General features: G+C 44.3%; 1 protein-coding gene across 3 annotated transcripts in view; it reads left to right on the top strand.

Moving 5' to 3' along the window:
* kmt2e (lysine (K)-specific methyltransferase 2E) overlaps positions 1-19664 on the top strand; it is a 35237-nt gene that overhangs the window by 7472 nt on the left and 8101 nt on the right. The window contains exons 2-13 of one of the 3 annotated variants that reach the window (XM_046873204.1): positions 955-1118; positions 10524-10632; positions 11889-12106; positions 12231-12370; positions 12540-12718; positions 12848-12887; positions 13416-13615; positions 14397-14527; positions 14619-14736; positions 14820-14929; positions 15212-15467; positions 17552-17650. In XM_046873204.1, coding sequence (XP_046729160.1) covers positions 1069-1118; positions 10524-10632; positions 11889-12106; positions 12231-12370; positions 12540-12718; positions 12848-12887; positions 13416-13615; positions 14397-14527; positions 14619-14736; positions 14820-14929; positions 15212-15467; positions 17552-17650 — 1650 coding nt within the window. In that variant the 5' untranslated portion in view covers positions 955-1068. Of the gene's footprint in view, positions 1-954; positions 1119-10523; positions 10633-11888; positions 12107-12230; positions 12371-12539; positions 12719-12847; positions 12888-13415; positions 13616-14396; positions 14528-14618; positions 14737-14819; positions 14930-15211; positions 15468-17551; positions 17651-19664 lie in introns of those variants that run through there. The other 2 variants (XM_046873202.1, XM_046873203.1) reach the window with 2 other exon arrangements.

Below are 19664 nucleotides of genomic sequence, written 5' to 3'. Positions count from 1 at the left end.
GTTCTACGGACTAGCAGACAGACAGGTTTTACTACGAAGAGATGAATGGATGTTGAATGGTTCACTTGCTGATCCGATTGGCCAAAAGAGGTGTCAATCATCATCTTAATCCCGCCTCCTTTACAGCCAAAGTGGGCTCTTTCACTCCATATATCCATCTCTCTCTTTCTTTCTCTCTTTTTGCATCTCTGTCTGTTTCTCTCATTCAGTCACGTTCGCCCTGTGTGTTACAATACTCACTGGCGTGGAGGAGAAAAGAGGGCGGGAGAAGAAGAGACAGCCTCCATGTTGTGTTTTTTTCCTTTCTTTTCATTCATGTGTGTGTGTGTGTGTGTGTGTGTGTGTGTGTGTGTGTGTGTGTGTGTGTGTGTGTGTGTGTGTGTGTGTGTGTTTCAGCTCCCCTATGTGGTGTGAACGTGTTACTGCGCTGTACTGGAAAGGCGGCACTCATTTTACGCAGTTTTTCCATCTTTGTGTGTGTGTGTGTGTGTGTGTGTGTGTGTAAGCTAAATGAATAAGACTGTATGTATCTGTTGGTGAATAAACTGATGATTTTTTATCATTTCAAGCCATTTTTTAGTAATTGAGAAACTGAATGTACATGATTTATTTATTGAATTTATGTACTTATAATTTCATATCTTTTTTTGTTATTGAGAATTTTGTTTGTTATTTTGTTTCTCTCATTATGGTATAAATGCTCATTGGCTTTATTTTTCTTTTCACTAATAATTGTCCCTTTCTTCTGTTCATTTGAATAAACCCATCAACGTTTATGGTTTAAGTGTTTCTTTATTTTTTGAAAGTTTTTTTACACGTGCGTTAAACCAAAGCATAAATCGTAAATCAGATTCACTCAGAATTGCTGATAAAATTTCTATATAATAAAAAATTGTCCTGACTCTCTCTCTCTCTCTCTCTCTCTCTCTCTCTCTCTCTCTCTCTCTCTCTCAGGTGGTGTGGATGCATTTAGATGTTTGCCATGCGTGCAGTGGTTGGTATGTGTCAGTGTTTGGGATCGCTCGGCTCTGCTCTCAGTAGGACTCCACACTCGCAGCACAGAGCGTCATGAGCTTAGTCATCCCAGTGGGGGTGGACAACATGGCTGCCGGCTCAGAGTGCGTAACACACACACACACACACACACACACACACACACACACACACAGTCTCTCTCTCGTCTCATTTTATCAGACATTTAACTGATTTTACCTCTCTGTCTTTGTCTCTCTCTCTGTCTCACCTCTGTCTCGCTCTAACCTCTCTGTCTCTCTCTAACCTCTTGGTCTCACCTCTGTGTTACCTCTCTGGCTCTTAGTCTTACCTCTCTGTCTCTCTCTAACCTCTCTCTCTCACCTCTCTGTCTCTCGCTAACCTCTGTCTCTGACTAACCTCTCTGTCTCACCTTTCTGTCTCTGTCTCTCGGTCTCATCTCTCTGTATCACATCTCTGTCCCTCTGTCTCACCACTCTGTCTCACCTCTGTCCCTCTTACCTCTCTGTCTTACCTCTCTCTCACCTTTGTCCTTCTGCTTTACCACTCTGTCCCTCTGTCTCACCTCTTTGTCCATCTTTTACCTCTGTCTCACATTTCTGTCTCATCTCTGTTCATCTGTCTTACCTTACTTTCACCTTTGTCCCTCTCTCTTACCTGTCTGGGTCTCATCTCTCTGTCTCAGTTTTACCTCTCTATTAATCTTACCTCTTTTTCTATCTCTAACTGCTCAGCTTCTGTCTCACCTCTCTGTGTTACATTTGTCCCTCTGTCTCGCCTCTTTGTATCACCTCTCTGTCTCTTGGTCTCACCTCTGTCTCACCGCTCTGTCTTTCTCTCACCTCTATGTTCCTTCTGTCTCACCTCTCTGTCCCTCTGTCTCTCCATCTCTCTATCTAACTGTTCTGCTTTGTCCATTTTTCTACTTGTCTTTTTCTTTACCTCTTTCATCTCTCAATTTTCTATCTCTTTTCTTTCTTTCTTCTCTATCTGAAATGTCAACTAGTTCAGTCCTCCTCTTATTCTGTAAAAAATAAATAAATACAGAAACGGTCTGTAGCTGTTCCTCCTTCTTTTTCATTCTCCTCCCCCCATCCTCCTCCCCAGCTTTTGTTGCCACTGTGACTTCCTCTGTGCTGTTAGGCCCGTCTCCATGGCAATGGCCTGAGTGACAGCTGAGCCTTGTAATCTGTTAGGCGGCCATACATATGCCTGGTCAGATGCTCTAGAAGATCCCTGAGAGATTCCTGATCTCAGAGAGATTACACAGAGCTGCAGTGAGACACTTGTACTCTGTGTTACAGTACTGTAGAGCTCCTGATCTCAGAGAGACCACACAGAGCTGCAGTGAGACACTTGTACACTGTGTTACAGTACTGTAGAGCTCCTGATCTCAGAGAGACCACACAGAGCTGCAGTGAGACACTCTACTGTGTTACAGTACTGTAGAGCTCCTGATCTCAGAGAGACCACACAGAGCTGCAGTGAGACACTTGTACACTGTGTTACAGTACTGTAGAGCTCCTGATCTCAGAGAGACCACACAGAGCTACAGTGGGACACTTGTACACTGTGTTACAGTACTGTAGAGCTCCTGATCTCAGAGAGACCACACAGAGCTGCAGTGAGACACCTCTACACTGTGTTACATTACTGTAGAGCTTTTGATCTCAGAGACCACACAGAGCTGCAGTGAGACACTTGTACACTGTGTTACAGTACTGTAGAGCTCCTGATTTCAGAGAGACCACACAGAGCTGCAGTGAGACACTTGTACTCTGTGTTACAGTACTGTAGAGCTCCTGATCTCAGAGAGACCACACAGAGCTACAGTGGGACACTTGTACACTGTGTTACAGTACTGTAGAGCTCCTGATCTCAGAGAGACCACACAGAGCTGCAGTGAGACACTTGTACACTGTGTTACAGTACTGTAGAGCTCCTGATCTCAGAGAGACCACACAGAGCTGCAGTGAGACACTTGTACTCTGTGTTACAGTACTGTAGAGCTCCTGATCTCAGAGAGACCACACAGAGCTGCAGTGAGACACCTCTACCGTTACATTACTGTAGAGCTTTTGATCTCAGAGAGACCACACAGAGCTGCAGTGAGACACTTGTACACTGTGTTACAGTACTGTAGAGCTCCTGATTTCAGAGAGACCACACAGAGCTGCAGTGAGACACTTGTACACTGTGTTACAGTACTGTAGAGCTCCTGATCTCAGAGAGACCACACAGAGCTGCAGTGAGACACTTGTACACTGTGTTACAGTACTGTAGAGCTCCTGATCTCAGAGAGACCACACAGAGCTGCAGTGAGACACTTCTACTGTTACATTACTGTAGAGCTCCTGATCTCAGAGAGACCACACAGAGCTGCAGTGAGACACCTCTACCGTTACATTACTGTAGAGCTTTTGATCTCAGAGAGACCACACAGAGCTGCAGTGAGACACTTGTACTCTGTGTTACAGTACTGTAGAGCTCCTGATCTCAGAGAGACCACACAGAGCTGCAGTGAGACACTTCTACACTGTGTTACAGTACTGTAGAGCTCCTGATTTCAGAGAGACCACACAGAGCTGCAGTGAGACACTTGTACTGTGTTACAGTACTGTAGAGCTCCTGATCTCAGAGAGACCACACAGAGCTGCAGTGGGACACTTGTACACTGTGTTACAGTACTGTAGAGCTCCTGATCTCAGAGACCACACAGAGCTGCAGTGAGACACTTGTACACTGTGTTACAGTACTGTAGAGCTCCTGATCTCAGAGAGACCACACAGAGCTGCAGTGAGACACTTGTACACTGTGTTACATTACTGTAGAGCTCCTGATCTCAGAGAGACCACACAGAGCTGCAGTGAGACACCTCTACCGTTACATTACTGTAGAGCTTTTGATCTCAGAGAGACCACAGAGCTGCAGTGAGACACTTGTACACTGTGTTACAGTACTGTAGAGCTCCTGATTTCAGAGAGACCACACAGAGCTGCAGTGAGACACTTGTACACTGTGTTACAGTACTGTAGAGCTCCTGATCTCAGAGAGACCACACAGAGCTGCAGTGAGACACTTGTACACTGTGTTACAGTACTGTAGAGCTCCTGATCTCAGAGAGACCACACAGAGCTGCAGTGAGACACTTGTACACTGTGTTACAGTACTGTAGAGCTCCTGATCTCAGAGACCACACAGAGCTGCAGTGAGACACTTGTACACTGTGTTACAGTACTGTAGAGCTCCTGATCTCAGAGAGACCACACAGAGCTGCAGTGAGACACTTGTACACTGTGTTACAGTACTGTAGAGCTCCTGATCTCAGAGAGACCACACAGAGCTGCAGTGAGACACTTCTACTGTTACATTACTGTAGAGCTCCTGATCTCAGAGAGACCACACAGAGCTGCAGTGAGACACTTCTACTGTTACATTACTGTAGAGCTCCTGATCTCAGAGAGACCACACAGAGCTGCAGTGAGACACTTCTACACTGTGTTACAGTACTGTAGAGCTCCTGATCTCAGAGAGACCACACAGAGCTGCAGTGAGACACTTGTACACTGTGTTACAGTACTGTAGAGCTCCTGATCTCAGAGACCACACAGAGCTGCAGTGAGACACTTGTACACTGTGTTACAGTACTGTGTGTGTGTGTGTGTGTGTGTGTGTGTGTGTGTGTGTGTGTGTGATATTAAGCTGTATCACATGCAGTCTTTAATTAACTCATAACCAGCTGTTCAATCTCCCTTTCCCCTTTCTCGCTATCACTCTCTTTGTCCCTCTCTGTCTTTCTCTCTATTTTTATCTCTCTCTCTCTGTATCATTCTCTCTATCACTCTGTTTCTCTCAATCACTCTGCATATCACTGTCTTTCACTCTATAACTGTCTGTCACTCTTATCACTGTCTGTGACTATAACCGTGTCTGTCACTCTATCATCTTTTACCCCTTTCTATCACTCCGTTTCTCTCTGTTTTTGCTCTGTCTGTATCTTTATTGCTCTGTCTACCTATCTTTCTTACTCTTTGTATCATTCTCTCTATCACTTTCTGCCTCTCTGTCTATTTCTCTCTCTCTCTCTCTCTCTCTCTCTCTCTCTCTCTCTCTATTTCTCTTTCTCGCTCTCATTTCTGTTCTCCATTGAAGGCCTGCTCTCGTTTTTAGTTGTCACTAAAATTTCCCTCCTTTTGTTTTCCTTTCTTACTGTGCGTGTGTGTGTGTGTGTGTGTGTGTGTGTGTGTGTGTGTGTGTGAGAGAGTTTGTAAAAGTGTGTGTGTGGGTTGGGGGTGGGGGTTGTTAATCATTCGTTAACGGTTGCCCTGCCCTTCTTTTAACTGCTTTCTTTCTGTCTTCCTATCCTGTGCTCTGTCTTGTTTGACTTGTGTACACACACACACACACACACACACCACAGAGGCTCCACCCACTTTAAGGTGAACACACACTTTCACTTTGACACTTGAGCTGCTGCAGGCAATTGTTTAAGGAAGTGAGCGCGAGAGAGAGAGCGCGAGAGAGAGAGAGAGCGAGTGCACGAGGTTGAGGAGGTATGATTTAATATATTTATTGTAAAGAAAATATTAAAGATCTAGAAAGGAAATGTGTGAATGGTGTGTGTGTGTGTGTGTGTGTGTGTGTGTGTGACCAGTGTACGATCTTTTTGTGTTTGTATCAGGAGGCTGTGTGTGTGTGTGTGTGTGTTAAGGTCCCGAAGATAATTTACATATAATCCATTGCAATAACGTGACTGAAAAGGAAATTAATTACTTCACTTTGTTTTGTTGAGAAAATATTGTGTATTAAAAATGAAAAAAATTATTTTAGTATATAAATACAGAGAGTTACTGAGCGTGTGTTGAGCGTTACAGCGTTACTGAGCGTGTGTTGAGCGTTACAGCGTTACTGAGCGTGTGGAGAGCGTTACAGCGTTACTGGCGTGTGGAGGCGTTACAGCGTTACTGGCGTGTGGAGCGTTACAGCGTTACTGAGCGTGTGGGGAGCGTTACAGCGTTACTGAGCGTGTGGAGAGCGTTACAGCGTTACTGAGCGTGTGGAGAGCGTTACAGCGTTACTGAGCGTGTGGAGAGCGTTACAGCGTTACTGAGCGTGTGGAGAGCGTTACTGATCGTTACTGAGCATGTGGAGAGCGTTACTGAGCGTGTGTTGAGTGTTACTAAACGTGTGGAGAGCGTTACTGATCGATACTGAGCGTGTGGAGAGTGTTACTGATCGTTACTGAGCGTGTGGAGAGCGTTACCGCGTTACTGAGCGTGTGGAGAGCGTTACTGATCGTTACTGGCGTGTGGGCGTTACTGGCGTGTGGGCGTTACTGGCGTGTGAAGTGTTACTGGTCATTACCGGCGTGTGTGGGCGTTACTGGCGTGTGGAAGTGTTACCGGTCATTACCGAGCGTGTGTGGGCGTTACTGAGCGTGTGGAGAGTGTTACTGGTCATTACCGAGCGTGTGTGGAGCGTTACTGAGCGTGTGGAGAGTGTTACTGGTCATTACCGAGCGTGTGTGGAGCGTTACTGAGCGTGTGGAGAGTGTTACTGAGCATGTGAAGAGTGTTACTGGTCATTACTGAGCGTGTGTGGAGCGCTACTGAGCATGTGTAGAGCGTTACTGGTTGTGTGGGGAGCATTACTGAGCGTGTGGAGAGCATCAGGGAGCATGAGGAGAGCATCAGTGAGCGTGTGTGTGTGTGTGTGTGTGTGTGTGTGTGTGTTGGACTTCTCCATGTCGAAGATCATGGTTTTCCAAGTTTATTTACAGTGTCACAATGAGCTCCACAATGGACCACTGGGCAGCTCTATTCACACACTCTATTTATACGCATACACACACACACACACACACACACACGCACATACAAAGTGTGTATGCGTGTGTGTGTATGTATATATCTGTGTGTATGTATATATGGGAGTGTGTGTGTGTGTGTGTGTGTGTGTGTGTGTATGTATATCTGTGTGTATGTATATATCTGTGTGTATGTATATATGCGAGTGTGTGTTTGTGTGTGCGTGCGTGTATGTACATATGCGAGTGTGTGTGTGTGTGTGCGCGTGAGTGTGTATATGTGTATATATATCTGTGTGTATGTATATATGCAGTGTGTGTTTGTGTGTGCGTGCGTGTATGTACATATGCGAGTGTGTGTGTGTGTGTGTGTGTGTGCGAGTGTGTATGTGTGTATGTATATATCTGTGTGTATGTATATATGCGAGTGTGTGTTTGTTTGTGTGTGCGTGCGTGTATGTACATATGCGAGTGTGTGTGTGAGTGTGTGTATATGAGTATGTATATATCTGTGTGTATGTATTAGGGGTGGCACGGTACATGGAAAAACACCAGAACCGTTCGGTTCGCTTGTCTCGGTTCGGTTCGTGTGCAATGTAGCCCCGTGCTCAGTTTCGCGTGAACATACATATAGACAGTGAAAGTTGAGTAAGGAGTGCTGCAGAAATGGCAGGTGGAGGAGATAATGAAGGCTGCACGGAGTTGGTGGATGCGCCCGCGTCGTTCAAATCCGGTGTGTGGGAACATTTTGGATTTCATGTTACTTACGATGACAACGGAAATAAAACAGTAGATAGAACTGCGACTGTGTGCAAGCATTGTGCAAAATGCATTCAATATGCTAATGACAACACTTCTAATATGACAGTTCATTTGAGAAGACATCACGCCATTGTGTCGATACAAACAGCACAAACAGGAGAGAGCCGGTTAGGAAACAACTTCTACTGTCCGCAGCATTTAAGCAGCCTCTCAGTGATCAGTCAGACAGGGCAGTAGCCATAACTAAAGCATTGGGGATGTTTATTGCAAAAGATATGCAACAGTGCAGCGTGATTGAGTGTGAAGGATTTCGTCAGCTGATGAATGTACTCAAGCCGCCGTTTAATATTCCCTCTCGCCGACCCTTTTTTTTTTTTTTTTTTTGCGAATAAACGAAAAGCATGTCATCATTAATGTCTTCTCTCTTGCTGTATCAAAATCTCACCTAGTTTTAACTCAGAGATGCTCCCAATAATGTGCTTAAAGTCAAGTCAAATTCATTTAGTGCATGATTACATTACAAAAATGTTAATACTGTATCCTAAATTGTGGATAATTAAGCTAATAAACTATATATCAAATGCTGAAGGGAATTTCTGAAGTGTTGAAGATTAAAAGAAAAAATAACAAGAACCGTACAGAACCCGAAAACCGTGACCCTAAAACCGTGATACGAACCGAACTGTGGGTTTTGTGAACCGTGCCACCCCTAGTGTGTATATGCGAGTGTGTGTGTGTGTGTGTGTGTATGCGAGTGTGTATATGTGTGTGTATATATATATCTGTGGGTGTGTTAGTCCCCACTTTTTTTTTGTGTGTATGTATATATGCAGTGTGTGTGAGTGTGTGAGTGTGTGAGTGTGTGAGTGTGTGAGTGTGTGTGTGTGTGTGTGAGTGAGTGTGTGTGTGTATGTATATATGCAGTATGAGTGTGTGTGTGTTTGTGTGTATGTATATATACGTGTGTGTGTGTGTGTGTGTGTGTGTGTGTATATATATACAGTATGAGTGTGTGTGTGTATGTATATATACGAGTGTGTGTGTGTGTGTGTGTGTGTGTGTGTGTGTGTGTGTGTGTGTGTGTGTGTGTATATATATAGTATAGTGTGTGTGTGTGTGTGTGTGTGTGTGTGTGTGTGTGTGTGTGTGTGTGTGTGTGTGTATATATATGTGTGTGTGTGTGTGTATGTATATATGTGTGTATATATGTGTGTGTGTGTGTGTGTATATATGTGTGTGTGTGTGTATATATATGTGTATATATATGTATGTGTGTGTGTGTGTGTGTGTGTGTATATATATCTGTGTGTATGTATATATGTATGTATGTGTGTGTATATATATATATATATATATAGTATAGTGTGTGTGTATATACATGTATGTATATATGCAAGTGTGTGTGTGTGTGTATATATATGCGAGTGTGTATGCGAGTGTGTATGCGTGTGTGTGTGTGTGTGTGTATGTGTATGTGTATATATATATCTGTGTGTGTGTATATATACGAGTTTGTGTGTGCGTGCGTGTATGTACATATGCAGTGTGTATATGTATATATATCTGTATGTATATATGAGTGTGTGTGTGTGTATGCAGTGTGTGTGTGTGTGTATATGTGTATGTATGTATATATGCGTGTGTGTGTATATATATATATGTGTATGTATATATATATACAGTATGAGTGTGTGTGTGTATACATGTGTATGTATATATACAAGTGTGTGTGTGTGTGTGTATATATATATAGTGTGTGTATGTATGTATATGTGTGTGTGTGTGTGTGTATATATATGTGTATATATATATACAGTATAGTGTGTGTGTGTATATACATGTGTATATATATATATGTGTGTGTGTGTGTGTGTGTGTATATATATGCAGTGTGTATGCAGTGTGTATGCGTGTGTGTGTGTGTGTGTATATGTGTATGTATGTATATATCTGTGTGTATGTATATATGCGAGTTTGTGTGTGCGTGCGTGTATGTACATATGCGAGTGTGTATATGTGTATGTATATATCTGTGTATGTATATATGCGAGTGTGTTTGTGTGTGCGTGCGTGCGTGTATGTACATATGCAGTGAGTGTGTGTATGCGTGTGTGTGTGTGTGTGTGTGTGTATATGTGTGTGTGTGTGTGTATGTATATATAGTATGAGTGTGTGTGTGTGTATATACGTGTATGTATATACGTGTATGTATATATGCAAGTGTGTGTGTGTGTGTGTGTGTGTGTGTATATGTATGCGTGTGTGTGTGCAGTGTGTATATATGTGTATATATATATCTGTGTGTATATATATATGCGAGTTTGTGTGTGTGTACATATGCGAGTGTGTGTGTGTGCGAGTGTGTATATGTATGTATATATCTGTGTATATATATATATGCGAGTTTGTGTGTGTGTGTGTGTACATATGCAGTGTGTGTGTGTGTGTGCAGTGTGTATATGTGTATATATATATCTGTGTGTATATATATATGCGAGTGTGTGTTTGTGTGTGCGTGCGTGTATGTACATATGCGAGTGAGTGTGTGTGTATGCGTGTGTGTGTGTGTGTGCGAGTGTGTATATGTGTATGTATATCTGTGTGTATGTATATATGCGAGTGTGTGTTTGTGTGTGCGTGTATGTACATATGCAGTGAGTGTGTGTATGCGAGTGTGTGTATGCGTGTGTGTGTGCGAGTGTGTATATGTGTATGTATATATCTGTGGGTGTGTTAGTTCCCACTTTTCTTTTTCTTTTTTTTTTCCTGTCTGCTGTTTTCTGCTGGACCTTTTTTTTTATTTTTTGCAGTTGTCTTTCTTTTCTCATACATACACACCCACGGTAAACTCACACACCAACTTTGTGTTGTTGCCAAACCTGTTCCTTATGTGTGTGTGTGTGTGTGTGTGTGTGTGTGTGTGTGTGTGTGTGTGTGTGTGTGTGTGTGTGTGTGTGTGTAGACCTGAATCTGTGGAGGCCAGCCCTGTAGTAGTGGAGAAGTCCAGCTATCCTCATCAGATCTACAGTAGCTCTCACCACTCGCACAGCTACATCGGCCTGCCTTACGCTGTGAGTATACACCCCGTTCTCACGCACACACACATGCGCACACACACACACACACACACACACACACACACAGGGTTTGTCTCAAACATCAACTTATCACTGCAACACAAATTATATGTAATCTATACAGTAGTGATGAATGTGGTAGAGACCAGTACTTTTGCACAACACATTCAGGGGGACATGAGACCATCAGACCTTAATCAGACCCAGACTGAACTCTCTATAATGCTCTGTAATGCATTATAACCTTGTGTGAGAGAGAGACACACATTTTGGAACACGTTTTACTTCCTCATTGCTTTCAACACAGCATGTTTTGTGTGTTTATGGCAAATCAGGTTTTGTTTTGCCTTCTCTCACACACACACACACACACACACACACACACACACACACACACACACACACACGCGTGCAGTGAAGCATGAATATCTCTTTCTTAATCTCTCTCAATCTCTCTTCTTTCATACATTACCTTATAAACCCCTAGTGTCACTTTAAATGACATGGCTGATAGATTAAGCCCCGCCCACTTTAAAACATAGCCAATCACATGTAATTCATTGACACACTGACTGTAGAGAACCCTACTTCTTGTTACCCATAATCCCCCTTTTTCTGCAGGGGTGACACTGATGTCTGTTTGTGTGTAAGGGCTGAAAGTGGGCAGAGGGGTTCCGGTAAATTCCCGGAAACTTTCTGTTTGAACTTCATCTGGGGAATTTTGGAAATATTTCAAGTTGGAAATTTACCAGGGGTTTATGGGAATTTATGGACATCAATTAAAAATTTGGGAAATGTGTATATACTGTATCCTCTATAACCCAGTATATACAGTATATTGATGGTACTGATCAACGGTTTAGTCATTACTAATTAAACAATCAAAACAGGACTTTATAAATGGACTTTTTGATGTGTAGAATTGATGTGTTATGGAGGAATGCACAGTGCATGTGGGGGGCGTGACCTCAGTAGTCCCTCAGTACGTGTGCATGTGATTGATGAATGTGCAGGTAGAACTTCAACTAAAATCGCATTCAATCTCATTATTTTAACAAACATTATCCTTCAAGATTTATTTCCAACTCAAATAAAGTTTCCTGTTTTATCCCAACATGCAGTTTTGTAAATTGACGGTTTATTCCCGTTAATTCCCAAAGTTTCTTGTAAATTCCTATGGCGAGTTTCCCTTCTTGAATGTTCCTGCAACCCTGTTAACTCGTGTGTGTGTGTGTGTGTGCGATCGTCAGGATCATAACTATGGGGCAAGGCCGCCCCCGACGCCCCCCGCGTCCCCCCCGCCGTCGGTGCTGATGCGAGCGGGTGAGGGTGTGTTGGGGCAGGATGAGGCGTCCCGGGGCACCACGCTGAGCACATCGGAGGACGGCAGCTACGGCGCAGACATCACGCGCTGCATCTGCGGCTTCACCCACGACGACGGCTACATGATCTGCTGCGACAAGTGCAGGTGAGGAGCTCGCAACATACACACACAGGTCACACTCTAGTTTTTCTTATCCATTTATTGCTACCATAATTTCGTGTGTGTGTGTGTGTGTGTGTGTGTGTGTGTGTGTGTGTGTGTAAAACAGTGTGTGGCAGCATATAGACTGTATGGGTATCGATCGGCAGCACATTCCCGAGACGTACCTCTGTGAACGCTGCCAGCCGCGTAGCCTCGACCGAGAGCGCGCCATCCTGCTGCAGACCAGGAAGAGAGAGAACATGTCTGGTGAGTTTTCACACACACACACACACACACACACACACACACACTCAGCACATCGTCTTTGTTTATGATCATCCCATTGTTACACACAGGAATGTGAACTGTACTTTTTTGTGTGCGTGTGCATGTGCGTGTGTGTGCGTGTGTGTGTGTGTGTGTGTGTGTGTGTCAGATGGAGACACGAGTGCTACAGAAAGCGGTGATGAAGTTCCCCTGGAGCTCTACACCACGTTCCAGCACACGCCGAGCAGCATCACGCTCACCACCGGCCGCCTCGGTAACAAGCAGAACGACAAGAAACGCAAGAAGAGCGGAGAGAAGGAGCCGACTCCGCCCACCCGCGCCAAGAAGGTATACACTCTCTATCTCTCTCTCTCACACACACACACACACACACACACACACACACACACACACACTGCAGAGTGAGAGAGGTGTGTTGAATCTGACTTTCTTTGTGTGTTTTGTGTATTTGTTCAGGCGTTTAGAGAAGGGTCCAGGAAGTCCAACAGAGTAAAGGTGGGTCACAGAGTGTGTGTGTGTGTGTGTTTGATACCAAGTGTGTATGCTTGCTCTTAGGTGTGCGTATGTGTCTGTGTATTTGTGTGTGTTAGTCCGTGCACGTGTGTGCAAGTGTATGAGTGTGTGTCTGATCCCAAATGTGTATGCTTGCTCCCAGTTGTGTGCGTGTGCTTGCGTGTGTGTGTGTGTGTGTGTGTGTGTGTGTGTGTGTGTGTGTGTGTGTGTGTGTGTGTGTGTGTTTGATCCCAAGTGTGATTGGATGATCTTGAATGTGTATGATTCCTGTTTTGTGTGTGGGTTTGTGTGTGTGTGTTTTGTGTGTGTGCTCTCATGTGTTTATGCGCTCTTGTCTGTGTGTGTGTGTGTGTGTGATCACGTGTGATTTGGTAATATTAAGTGAGTGTATGATTCGGTGTGTGTTGAATGTTTGTACTGTTGTCCATGTGACAGTAATTTAGGCATATAATCATGTCTTTAATGTATTTGCTGTGTGTGTGTGTGTGTGTGTGTGTGTGTGTGTGTGTCAGGGCTCGGCTCGAGTGTGAGCCCATGGACTCTCCGTCTTTGTGGGAGAGTAAAGTAAAAGCGTGGATGGAGCGCTATGAGGAGGCGAACACCAATCAGTACAGCGAGGACGTGCGAGTGCTGCTACGTGTCAAAGAGGCCCGGGACGGCAAAGCCCTCGCCTACAACACACACCCCGCTGCCTTCAAACCACCTGTAGAGGTACACACACACACACACACACACACACACACACACACACACACACACACAGACACACACAGACACACCGCTGCCTTCAAACCACCTGTGAGGTACACACACACACACACACACACACACACACACACACACACCTCGCTGCCTTCAAACCACCTGTGAGGTACACACACACACACACACACACCGCTGCCTTCAAACCACCTGTAGAGGTACACACACACACACACACACACACACACACACACACACACACACTGCCTTCAAACCACCTGTGAGGTACACACACACACACACACACACCTGCTGCCTTCAAACCACCTGTGAGGTACACACACACACACACACACACACACACACACACACACACCCGCTGCCTTCAAACCACCTGTAGAGGTACACACACACACACACACACACACACACACACACACACACACACACACCCCGCTGCCTTCAAACCACCTGTAGAGGTACACACACACACACACACACCGCTGCCTTCAAACCACCTGTAGAGGTACACACACACACACACACCCCGCTGCCTTCAAACCACCTGTAGAGGTACACACACACACACACACACACACACACACACACACACACACTGCCTTCAAACCACCTGTGAGGTACACACACACACACACACACACACACACACACACACACACACACACGCTGCCTTCAAACCACCTGTGAGGTACACACACACACACACACACACACACGCGCGTGCTGTACGAGTGTATATATGTATTGTGTGTGTGTGTGTGTGTTTCAGAGTCAGTTGCAGAAGAATATGCGTATCCTGAAGGCAGTGAGGGACTTGGCAGCAGACTCTCTGCTGATCGAGTACAGAGGGAAGTTCATGCTCCGTCAGCAGTTCGAGGCTAACGGATATTTCTTTAAGAGGTACAGGGATCGATATATAAAAATGTATATTTTACAGTATAAATACGTGAAGTTGTGTGACATGGCGTGTGTTTCCCACGTGTCACCGCAGGCCGTACCCCTTCGTACTGTTCTACTCGAAGTTTGACGGTTTGGAAATGTGTGTGGATGCGCGGAGCTTCGGAAACGAAGCAAGGTTTATCCGGCGATCCTGCACGCCCAACGCGGAGGTGAGCGATCACACGTGGCGTGACATGTGGTTACGGTGAGAGTGAGACGAGTGTGTAAACGCTGTTTTCTGTTTCTGTCTCAGGTGCGTCATGTGATCGAAGATGGAATGCTGCACTTGTACATCTACTCGCTACGGTCCATACTTAAAGGCAGTGAGATCACCATCGGCTTCGACTACGACTACAGCAACTGGTGAGTGTGTATACACACACACACACACACACACACACACACACAGAGCACACCTACCATTAAATCCCAACGTTCACCATCGCACTCCCACGTTCACCATTACACCCACCAACGTTCACCATCAAACACCAGCGTTCTTCATTAAATCCCAACGTTCACCATCGCACCCCCACGTTCATCATTGCCCCCACCAACATTCAACATCACACACCAACACTGACTCTGTGTTTGTGTGTGTGTGTGTGTGTGTGTGTGTGTGTGTGTGTGTGTGTGTGTGTGTAGTAAATATAAGGTGGACTGTGCGTGTGTAAGAGGGAATCAGGAATGTCCTGTTCTCAAACACAACCTGGAGCCCACGGAGAACCTGGGTTCTGCTACACGACGCAGAGGAAAGAAAGATAAAGAGCCGCCGATTCGGGATGAACCTGGCCAGAACCAGAATCTCACCCTGGACTGTGATGGGTCCAAGAGCAAAACGAACAACGACAGCAAGCAGAGGAAGCTGTCACCTCTACGGGTGTCTATCTCTAACAACCAGGTATAGTACACACACACACACACACACACACACACACACACACACACACTCAGCTGTTGCATTGATTCTCGATTTCTTTCCATTTATTCAGACACATTACAGAATATCTTTATTTATTAACTCACTCTTATTGCATGTTTTTCTTCATGTCAGCCATTGTGTTCTCCATCTTCCTTTTTTCCCTTCATTTTCTCGATCTCTCCTTCCTCTTCATCCCTCTGTCCTCACCTCTGTCACACTGCATCTCTGCATGAGTGATAGTGTATAGTTTGTCCTGCCTGCTTTGGGGTATTTACACACCTGTGTTTCACTTTGTGTAGTGCACCAGCAAGACGTTTAGGATAGAACCAATAAACACCAGAACCAGACCAAATTCTAGGCTTTGAGATATCAGGCAGTTTTTAGCCCGGGTTACTCTCTCTGGGGTAGTTATTTAGCCCCGGTTACTCTCTCTGGTATTTATTTAGCCTGGGTTACTCTCTCTGGGGTTGTTATTTAGCCTGAGTTACTCCCTAGGGTTGTTATTTAGACCGGGTCACTCTCTCTGGGGTTGTTATTTAGCCTGGGTTACTCTCTCTGGTATTTATTTAGCCCGGGTTACTCTCTCTGGGGTAGTTCTTTAGCCTGGGTTACTCTCTCTGGTATTTATTTAGCCTGGGTTACTCTCCCGGGTTACTCTCTCTGGGGTAGTTCTTTAGCCTGGGTTACTCTCGCTGGTATTTATTTAGCCTGGGTCTCTCTCTCTGGGGTTGTTATTTAGCCCGGGTCACTCTCTCTGGTATTTATTTAGCCCGGTTACTCTCTCTGGTATTTATTTAGCCCAGGTTACTCTCTAGGGTTGTTATTTAGCCCGGGTCACTCTCTCTGGGGTTGTTATTTAGCCTGGGTTACTCTTTTTGGGGTTGTTATTTAGCCCGAGTCACTCTCTCTGGGGTTGTTATTTAGCCTGGGTTACTCTCTCTGGTATTTATTTAGCTCGGGTTACTCTCTGGGGTTGGGGACACACACTATTAAATATACTACATTTCTACATTATTCATTACTGATTGTACGTCATTTTATTCATGGTTTTCAAGATGGAATACATCGTCCTGACAATTTCAACAAATTATTTAAACAATCGAATTCAATAATACAGATGTGACAGATCCCCAGATGTTCTCGGTGACAGAATATAAAAATTACAATCCACAAAACCAAATCAGTTGATTAAAAAAAAATGCAATAAATTTGTGACAAGAATTTATAATTTGATAATAATTTGATAATTATAATTAAATAAATAAACAATATACAGTGTGTGTGTGTGTGTGTGTGTGTGTGTGTGTGTGTGTGTGTGTGTGTGTGTGTGTATTTACACACACATCTACACACACTGTGATAATAATGATACGGTCAAAGGTTTGTGGACACCTGACTGTAAGTCATTAATATATATATATATATATATATATATGCTTCTTTGAACATCTCATTCCACATTTAGTCTCCATTTGATGTTATAATGAGCTCACCTCTTCTGGGAAGATGTTCCACTAGATTTTGTGGAGATTTATTCCGCTTCAAAGGTGTAGGTGCAAAGGTAAGAAGGTTCCTGGGGTGCAGTCAGACTTCACATTCAATTATGTTCAATAGGGTCAGAGCTCTATAGCACAAGATCTTCCATCAAATCCAACACATGGAAGCAGATGTTCATGGAGCTGGCTTTATGCACGGGGGTATCGTGGTGCTGTAACAGGTTTGGGTCTCAATGATAAAGTGAAGGGAAAATGTCATGCTTCCAGCATCCAAAGACGTCCGACACGTTTTGGGAAAGAAGCACATTTGGATGGAAAATGTGGGTGTCCCAATACTTTTGGCCTAAAGTTTTATCTATATTCTCTGTGTTTTGTGGCACGTGAACAAATAAATAAAGAGAATAAAGCGGGCGGACTCTTGACCCTATTCGGGGTCTGGGTCGGAGCGTGGTCTCCACGTTGTACCTCCTCCTCCTCTCTTTCTCTCTCCCCCCTGTGTTCATCCCTCTCTCCCGGTGCTGAATGAAGGCAGAAGATGAATAAGGCCCCCCTCTCCCCCTCTTACAGGATCCTGAGTTAATTGAGGATCTAGAAGAGAAAACCTCCGTTAGCAATGACGTAGAGATGGAGACAGAGGAGCACATGGCGGAGAGGAGGAGGAAGATGGTAAGTGTATGCGTGCCGCCGGGGCGGACGCTGGTGGTGTCTCTGCGGCCCTCGCTCAATCGCTCACTCGCTCAATCGCTCAATCGCTCACTCATGGTTTCCAAGGAAACTCTGCTGCAAACCCCACTCCACATCCCTCCTCCCTTTTTTTCGCAGGCATATCCCTTTTGCCCAGTGGGTGTGTGTTGTCGAGGTGTGTGTGTGTCGTGTGTTGACGTGCGTATGTGTCTCTCTACTGCCACCTGCTGCCTAACTGGTGCTACTTTCTCTGCTTTATCCCCAAACAATCAACTTCACATTTTTTCTTTCTAGCATCCATCACTTTTTCTTCTCCTCCTCCAACAGCTCAGCATTGTTTCTTCCCCAAAGACAGTTTTTTTGTTGTTTTGTTGCATTCTGTAGCCCTGTATATCCATAAATATCATCGCCTATATTGGTTTGAAGGATGATCTACCACACCTTGCCTGAGTATTCCTCGTAAATTAGCTCCGATCAGAAGTGCCAGAATTAATTCGGTTCTGTGATCTCTAGAACATACACCTGTCCCTGGAAGAACTCCGTGACTGCCTCATGGTGTCAGAAGAAAAGAATATCACAGAAGGTACCACGAGGCCAAGGGTCATCATGAAGCTACCACCATTGTGTATCACACTGAGACTGGGAAAAGTTCACCGAACAGTGAAAGCTCAATAGAAGCGATTGAATGGACATCAAATGGTTCCCTTGGGAGTTTCCTTCTAACACAATCCTTGCTGTCTTCTATGATAGAGATAAAGATTTCCTACTTCCTCTGAGACAGAGGAGAATGCTAACTGCTCTAGTCTTCTTCCATCACTCGTTCAAGACAGAAGGTGCTAGCTTAATGCTTAAGGCATTAAACTTTGGATCTGAAGATAGTGAGTTCAAATCCCAGCCAAACCCTGAACAAGGCCCTCATATAGTAGTTGCCTATTTCTCTCTCTCTCTCTCTCGTTTCTCTCTCTCTCTCTCTCTCTCTCTCTCTCTCTCTCTCTCTCTGGACAACTGTTCCAGCTGTCTCGCATTGCTGAGTCATACTAACAGGATGCTGCTAACGATGGAGAAAACACAATACTCTCTGCACCACCTCTGCTTCAGCATATCTTCCCACATTGTCTGTCTCTTCAGTTCCTCTTGGTTGGATTACTCACGCCAATAGTGACGTTTTTTTAGCGGAGGAATTCTGTTAAAATTACCGTAGACTTTAGGAGCAGCTTGTTTAATAAACCAGTACAATCTGTGTGTTTATATATGTTTATAAGTCTACACCGTTTCACCATTTGGATTTCCACCACCCCCACATGTGGAACGGCTCTCTGAACAAAACCAAACACATATATTAAAAAATAATATAAAAATAAATAGATTAATGTTTTACCCATATCTGTATTTGATAATAAACGTTAGATTTTAAACTAAAATGTCCCTTAGTTATAGAGGAATAGAAGTCGAAGCACCGCTGCATTGATGGAACTGTCGGCTATCTACAAAATACTGATAGTTTTTCCGGCCTCCGGTCTGCTGTTGTTACGAGAGCGCCCTCTAGGTGCGAATTGCTGACACCACAGGCTTTAAGTAAATGTTTAGATTTCAATAGCAACGAATATGAAAAAAAATGTAATTATGGGAGTAATAATCTTTTAAATGGCTTGAAACTTAATGCTTGTTTGTCTGTACGGTGCAGAACAAAATAATAAACTAATCTAACATTAGGAGGAAAAATAAATCATTTAAACTCTCCACAATAATACAGGTACTCCCTCTCTCTCACAACCACGCCCCTTCAGTAAAACCAATCATGCTCATGTTCCTCAGTGTTTGTAAAGGTCTGTTTTTTTCTCAAGTCTTCGTTGCTATGCACCAGGAATTCCTGCTGCTTTACAAAACTTTTCATAAATGGTCGTCTTCTCATTTCTCTACGAGTTTCATTGTCCAGTTGTGCTGAAAAGACACGAAGAAAAAAAAGCAAACGTCCTACACGTATCTGTTGTGGATT

The sequence above is a fragment of the Silurus meridionalis genome, chromosome 18 (assembly GCF_014805685.1).
Source record: "Silurus meridionalis isolate SWU-2019-XX chromosome 18, ASM1480568v1, whole genome shotgun sequence".
NCBI lineage: Eukaryota > Metazoa > Chordata > Actinopteri > Siluriformes > Siluridae > Silurus > Silurus meridionalis.
This window is presented reverse-complemented; position numbering and strand designations above follow the sequence as displayed.